The sequence below is a fragment of the Parasteatoda tepidariorum genome, chromosome 7 (assembly GCF_043381705.1).
Source record: "Parasteatoda tepidariorum isolate YZ-2023 chromosome 7, CAS_Ptep_4.0, whole genome shotgun sequence".
Lineage (NCBI taxonomy): Eukaryota > Metazoa > Arthropoda > Arachnida > Araneae > Theridiidae > Parasteatoda > Parasteatoda tepidariorum.
This window is the reverse complement of record NC_092210.1, coordinates 36257797-36265539: the sequence shown is the minus strand read 5'-3', so window position 1 is coordinate 36265539 and position 7743 is coordinate 36257797. Positions and strand designations below refer to the sequence as shown.

The 7743-nt window shown below is 26.5% G+C and overlaps 1 protein-coding gene across 2 annotated transcripts in view; it reads left to right on the top strand.

Moving 5' to 3' along the window:
- The window catches only part of LOC107453725 (lachesin), a 257834-nt gene that overhangs the window by 223720 nt on the left and 26371 nt on the right, over window positions 1-7743 (top strand). For both annotated transcript variants that reach the window (XM_071183280.1, XM_043042726.2), the window contains exons 8-9: window positions 743-1030; window positions 3411-3476. In XM_071183280.1, the coding sequence (XP_071039381.1) occupies window positions 743-1030; window positions 3411-3476 (354 nt within the window). The remainder of the gene's footprint in view (window positions 1-742; window positions 1031-3410; window positions 3477-7743) is intronic.

The window sequence follows — 7743 nt, the reverse complement described above, 5'->3', positions numbered from 1 at the left end:
ACGCTGGAATGTATCATGATAAAACTACACAATTTTATTACGTATGTAATTTTAAAACCATATATAAATTTTAATTTTATCAAAATGACTACCAAAGGCAGAAACACGGTACAGATAACTAGGTTCTTTTAGCTTCGACCATTATTTTTTTTCTCTGTTGATAAAATTTTTTTTTCTGATATTGCTATTTTGAAAAGCATTATTTAAATAAATAACTTATTTTGCGTCCATAATTGCACATTTCTAAGTATTTTAATGAAACATATTTTAAAATAATACGTTGTCTTAGCGCAGTAATTAAGGAGAACGAGTGTACCCGACATCGCTATGTGGTTATTTTTGTCTGCATAACTGAAATACAAAGCTTATCATTAACTAATATGTCGTAGTTGAAAACTCAAGAGCATAGATGATTTTTTTAAAAAAAATAATCTGTAATTAAAGAAATTCAATGCCTATCATCTTTATTGATAAGATTTTTTTTCTGACTTTTTCTTAGAGAGCACTGCGTCTTTATGTTTTCTTGTAATTATCATTATTACGGTCTGCTTCGCCCAGATAGGGTAAATTACCTTTCATGGGGACTATTTTTTTTTCTCTCATTCTCTTATAAAATATCTTTTTTCATTATTTTTATGTAATAAAAGATTGTGTTCATTATTTTAGCATTTCTGGAGGTAATAATTACTTCCAGTCGAATAGTTCAGTTACATATATTTCTAATTATCTTTCTTTTTCTTAGTTCCACCCGTGATGTGGATTCCTAACCAATTAGTAGGGGCACCACTGGAAAAAGACGTTACGCTTGACTGCCATACAGAAGCATATCCAGCGTCGATAAATTATTGGGCTAAAGACGGTGGCGACATGATTATAAATGATGCCAAATATGAAACGTCGATCAAGGAAAAGAATTACAAAATACACATGAAATTGGCAATACGAAATTTGCAACCGCATGATTTTGGAACCTATAAATGTTTTGCTGAGAATTCATTGGGATCTACGGAAGGTTCTATTAGACTATATGGTAAAAAGCATTTCTTGAACAGTAATTTTTATTTTTCAATAGTCAACATGTTTTGCATATTCAATAAGTCTACATGTTTTGCATTAATGAATTTGATAATTGATTTTAGCTAAATCAAATAACATTTACAAATAAACTTTATTTTCTTAAGAAAATCAGACAATTGTCCATTTACTAACTTTTTTTAAGAAGTTTAGAGATTTATTTTAAATATTTTTCAATTGCTATTCCTTTTTACACTCGTTGTGGATGTTTTAAATAATAAAATATTATAAGGCACATGTATTAAAGCATTACTTCAATTTCTTACAGAAAATATAAATTAAATTTGACCTTCACCAAGATTTTGGGAAAAAATTAAATTTATTTTAAACAAATGAACCATACTATAAGCAATTTTTCCTTTAACGTTCTGTTTTATTAATAAATATTTTTATATTTGTATTTTTATCTTTTGGTATTCACAAAAAAATGGATAATGATAAATTATAGGGTTAAATCACATGACGAACAATTACAGTTTTACTTTTCTATCTACAAGATTAGAAATTTTTCAGAAAAAATGATTAAATAACATTTTATTTACTTGCTATTTTACCATATTCTAACTGAACAGTTAGGTACCCATAAATAGATTGTATTAAACTGTTAATTGTAAGAAAAGCCGTTTATTACCTGGTGTCATCCAATACAGTTAAACAACCAGTATCTTATCGCACCCATTAGGCCCACTTAATGAAGCCACTTAGTTCCTTACATATGAGTATATAGCCGAGTGGGCTAATCTATCAATATCAAATCCGATAGAAGGGGGGGAGGTTCAAATCCCAACGTTGACACCACAACATTTCCTCTACTCCCATCGAGACATAGAGAGTTTCTAGTGTCCTATGGATGGGTGATCGTGTAAAGCTAAGGGTGGTGGTGCTAGGGGTAAAATTGCTCTTTCAAGACTTCCGGGTTACTACTTCCGATATATTTTTACGCCGCAGATTGAAAAAAACGCGCCATCATATTATTGCATCATATCTTTTGCAGTGTTTCACACGTACCGAGTTCTTTCTTTCAGCCTTTAAACTTCAGCATTATCATATTAATATTATAATCATTAGAATATTTTCTAATTAGGCTAACTNCACTTAGTTCCTTACATATGAGTATATAGCCGAGTGGGCTAATCTATCAATATCAAATCCGATAGAAGGGGGGGAGGTTCAAATCCCAACGTTGACACCACAACATTTCCTCTACTCCCATCGACACATAGAGAGTTTCTAGTGTCCTATACTCCCCAATTTATGACCCTGAGTTATTAGAATACGATACTCTCATTCACCCTTAGCTGACATCACCATATAGTTGCTAAACTATCTTCGATATAAAGTTAAATTTCTTTTTTAGTGTTTTGAAACCATGTTAGTCGCAAATGGTAAAAAAACCGTTTAGTTTTATATTCATGGTTTTTAACCACACTAGTTGTAAACAGTTTCAAAACCGTAAAGGTAAAAAATGTATGCAAACTTTTACGGCTAACTGGATAGACCGGCTGCGGCCGGTTGTTTTACTATGGTTTTAGAATGAAAATTCTATCAGTGTAAGTTACCAAGATTTTAAAAAAAGTACTTTAAATGAATAAAATATACAACGAGCATTATTTTTTTGAACATGCTTATTATTTATATTTTTTTATATTTTTATTTTTATTTGGTACTTTCTACATAAGAAAATTCCCCATGTAAAAAAAAAACTCCTTTACTTAAAAGGTAAGCGACATATGAAGTAAATGTATACCATTTTTTTTAAAGAAAAACTATATAGCTTTTTATTTTTTATCTTAATCCATGTTCTGTGTAGTCAGGGTAAAAACTGAAAAAAAAATGAGAAAAAAACCTTCCAAAATAGTTTTTTTTCTTTTTTTTTTGTTCAAGATTTATTAAAAATTTTAAGGAAAAATAACGTAATAAAAAAATTAGTTATAATATTTTTTAAAAAATTTGATTACTTTTTATCATAGGAAGAAAAAACAAATCGTGTTAAAAACCTAGAAAATATTATTATACTCACATAAAATTACTTTAAATAAGAATTTTGTAACATTAAAATATAAATTATTTCTAAACATCTGGTATAAACATGCTAACCCTAGCGCTAGTAGTGTTTAACATGTTTTGAGGGAGGCAAAATTATGTCATATCTTAGGATATAAACAATTACATTTTTAATAGCTTCACAAGGAGTTTTGCTTGGAGTACTGCTAATAGAATCAAATATATTTTGAAAATATTGTTCTGTTTATTTCAAACAAAAAAAGTATTAAAGTGGTAAAACAAAAATTTATATAATTTAAAAATAGAAATAATCATCATTGCTTTAATTCCAGAAATACCGCCTCCAACCAGTGAGCCAACTAAAGATACAGCAGCTATAAGAAGGCAGAGCACTGAAGGCAAGTTTTACTTATGCTCGTTTAAACAATAATTGGTATTTAAATCGGCAATTAATTTAATTTTAAACAATAGTTTTTTTATTTAGGGAATCCTTTGTATTTTAGTTATATTCACATAAAAAATTGTTAAAATGTGATAATTTAGAGGCTAAAATCACTTTACCGACTGTAAAATATTTGCTTGTTATCCTAAGTTTAAACATTTAAAAAAAATGAGTAGTAAAAATATTAATTTATAAAAAATTCAAATACAGTAAAATTCATACTTTGAATTGTTTCTATATGAATATTATAAATTTAATGATTATATGAATTTTAAATATATGGATATTTAATTATAATATGAATGTTAATTATAGTAATGAATTTTTATTAATATAAATATATTTAATTATATTAATATTGAAAATTTTCTTTCAAACTATTAGTAGTTGGGTCTGAAAAACTATTATATTTTGTTTGATTAAAACTTGCAAAAGCATTACGAAAGAGAGTATTTAGTATCGATAAATAATTTAAGAATCAAGAAAATATTTCGCCAGAATCTTCTTGAACATCCATTTGATAAATGTGTTACTGTAGCGCCTTTTAAACCTTAAATCGTTGCCATTCTTCAAATCTATAATCCTCGTATTTAATCAGATGCAAGTTTTATTACACCTGAGCTAATAGCACCTTTACAATTCATAGGAGCATAAAGGGAAGGGTTACAATTTGGGCTCAACTTTTCGTTTCACACTCAAATAAACATTAAAGATTAAGTACCCACTGCAAAATTTCTAAAGAACTAATTTGTAAAACAATTTAGAAGCATTCTTTGTAATGAGTCTTTAGTAATAATTTTAGTTAGCTGGTGACGTATTGATTTTAATGTTGCGTTATATCATTTTATCTTTTATGTATTTCATTAAAACTTATGGAAATTAGTATGCTTTAATCTGGCTTTATTTAAATTTCAATTTGAGTTGAATTTCATATTATTTTAAATAAATTCTCAAAAGGAGTCTATTAATTGCTTTGACGAAATATTAACGCTGCATTTTTTAACAAAACTAATTGTTTTGAAAATCAGCTATAGAAAGGAAATCATGAATAAATGTGGAAATGTTTAATAAATTTGTGAAATAGTTAATAATCCTCATTTTAAAAAGTACTAGTAAATATAGTATATTACCTGATTAAAAAATTCACTTGTTTCGAAATTATATAAATAACAACAAACAATTGACATGTTTTAAGAGCTTCAAAGAAAATATCAACCATTTTCAAGACTTGTCAGATGTGAATGAGAAACAAAAGTACTTTTAAATAAAAAAGAGTAAAGCTGCCAATAGAAAAATAAAGGTGAGAAACAAAGCAATATGTCTGTTATCAAGAATTCAAGATATCACTAATTGCTGCTCATTTTTGGAATCTTGGGCATAAATTCAATTTCGACAACGTCAAAATTATTTCCACCCCAGTCACATCAACCTATTCCTGGAATCCTGTTTTATACATATGACTGTTGATTCCTTTGCTAATGACATTAGTTCTTCAACTCTTCTCCATAGCGCGTGGAAATGCATTTTACCCTGATTTGCCTCTTTCGTCCACTGTGATTTTTCTTGTTCTATATTTATTCTTTTTTCTCTTTTGGTCACTGTTTTTCTAGTCTTGTTTCTCACATTATTTTGCCATCTTTCGTTATCAACTTCATGCTTTTTATTTCAAATCACTTTTGTTTCTTCTCATTCACTTCTGTCTAGTCTTGAAAATGGGAGCCTAGTTTTGAAGAGCTGGAAACATGTCACCTATTAATTGCTATTTTTATATTTTTGAAGCGAATGAAGTTTTTAATTAGTGATATCTTACCTCTTCAGTTTTTTGGGATTATTTATTTAATCTTGTATATTTTTAAATAGGTATTAAATAGGGGATAATATTCTAATTTGAGATAATATTCTAAGAAATAGTCTACTCTAATGCGGCTTTTTTAAAGTTTCAATAAAATTTTTTGTCCTATTTTGTTAAATAAAATCTCCAACTGAAACAATTCTTTCTTTTCTGTAATTATTAAAAGTACATTTTTTTTTACGAAACAACTTTGAATTCGTCTATTATGTAGAAAAAATAAAGGCACATGATACTGGTTCAAATTGATTAGAGCAAAAATGTTATTACTTTTAATCATGTATTTTTTCAGTAAACGTCCATTGTTCATCTTCATTTTGAGTTATACCATTTTTATTTTCATATCTTCATTTTTAATTATTTTATGTGTACTTTTTTAATAATCTTTTTTAAGTTTTTTTTATTTACACTAAATACGTGACACATGCTGATAAGCCATGAAATTAAGTATTTAATATATTGTTATTATTTATAAAAATTCAAAATATAACTAATTAAATCTAAAAATAAAGTCTAATAATCTAAAATAATCTAAAATAGTAATCTAAATAATAATAATCTAAAATAAAGAACTTAACAATTTTTATGTTCACTAATGCTGAAGCCTTATAAATTAAAGCCTTTCAAATTGTAAATTTTCATTACAATTGAACTATAATTGGATTATGTTAAAATACTGTTCACATTACTATATAATATATTAGAAGTGTTTTTAACATTTATTTTAAGAAAAATATTATTTTATATAATTAAGTCAAATTTTATATAATTAAGTCGACATTATTTTATATAGTTAAGTATAATTAAGTCGTATTTTTATTTCTTCAAATAAATCAACAAATCAATATTAAATGAGAACTGAAAGGCAGTAACAGTGTAGATTTTGCAATGACACGTTTTACAACTGTTACAAAAATAATTAAATTTCGTTCAACAATTTGAAGAATAATAAACTAAAACTTGATAAAGCAATAGTTATCTCTCCATTGTTTTGTACAATGAATAGTTAAACTTAATAAATAATGTCTGTAAGAAGTGTAAATTGCTGAAATACTGAAATAATTAATCTAGTATAAAAATTAACTATCTATAAAGTGATATGTTTATAAGATTTGCCTTTTTTATAATGTAAGCCATAATATTGTCTTACCCACAATATTCCAACAATCTAACTCAGCTCTGCAGAGTCATTTGTACACTTAAGATTATTAGAGATTAATTGAAAAATGAATCTAAATCATATAATTAAATATATAATAATCATTTTCATTCATGACATTTAATCTCTTATAATTTTTTAACAGTAAATAACAGTTAACGTGGCAATTGAAATTAAAATTACAAAATTGCTTTTTTACTGTAAATATTCAGTTTTTCATTTTGCAAAACTAGACAAGAATTTAGCCAGTTTTGCAAAATTGCTGCTCTTTTTCAGAGAAATTTCGGCTAATAGATAGAAGCAATATTTTCATAAGAAATATTAAATATAATACAAAAATATTAAATTTAAGAAACATTTCCCCTAAAAGAATGCTATATTTTAAACTTAATGTATAACGTATGTTATATATAATTTTTTTGCTTTCTGTGGTTTTGCTTCCTGTGGTTGCTTCTCAATCATCATTGATTTTTCTTTTTAAAAGTCAATAAAAAATCATTTTATTTCTGTAATAATCATCTTATAAATTTATTTCAGAACAATTTTGCAAGCATGTTAATCGTGACAAAATCAACCATTACTTATATATGAGTCATTATCAACTGCAAAAAAAATAAACTTAATACAGAATGCGTGAATTTATCGTTCCTTCTTTTTAATTAGGTAATTGATTACGTTGTATAAACGTATAGTATCATATGTTATCGTACTTACTTGATGTCGTATATACTTTTTTTATTCTATCATACTCCTTGTACATCCTTCAAAGTACCTAAGTTTTATAGTTTCCACACTTTTTTTTTTAATTCGGGTGGTAGTTGGTTATTTCGTATGTACTTATCATATCGTATCTTAACGTATCGTATCGTATGTAACTTCTCGTATCGCATCGTACTTACGTATCAATGTATATAATTTTGTATTCCATCGTACTTACTACAAATTCTCTAAATTGTAATTTCTAAAATTTAAAAAGGTGCTTTTTTTAGCGACGAAATTGTAATATAAAGTTAAATATCCAATACAGCAGAGGCAGTGTTTATAATTTTTAAGAATTCTTCCTGAATGCAATGTTTGAAAAATTAGTTTCACTTGATATTTTTTGTTATTAGAGTGGCAGTTGATTATGTCGTATACGCTTCAATAATTTTCGTGTATACTTTATTAAGATCTCATCTTTTCTTTTAATTTATTATTTCTTAAAATTATGACTCC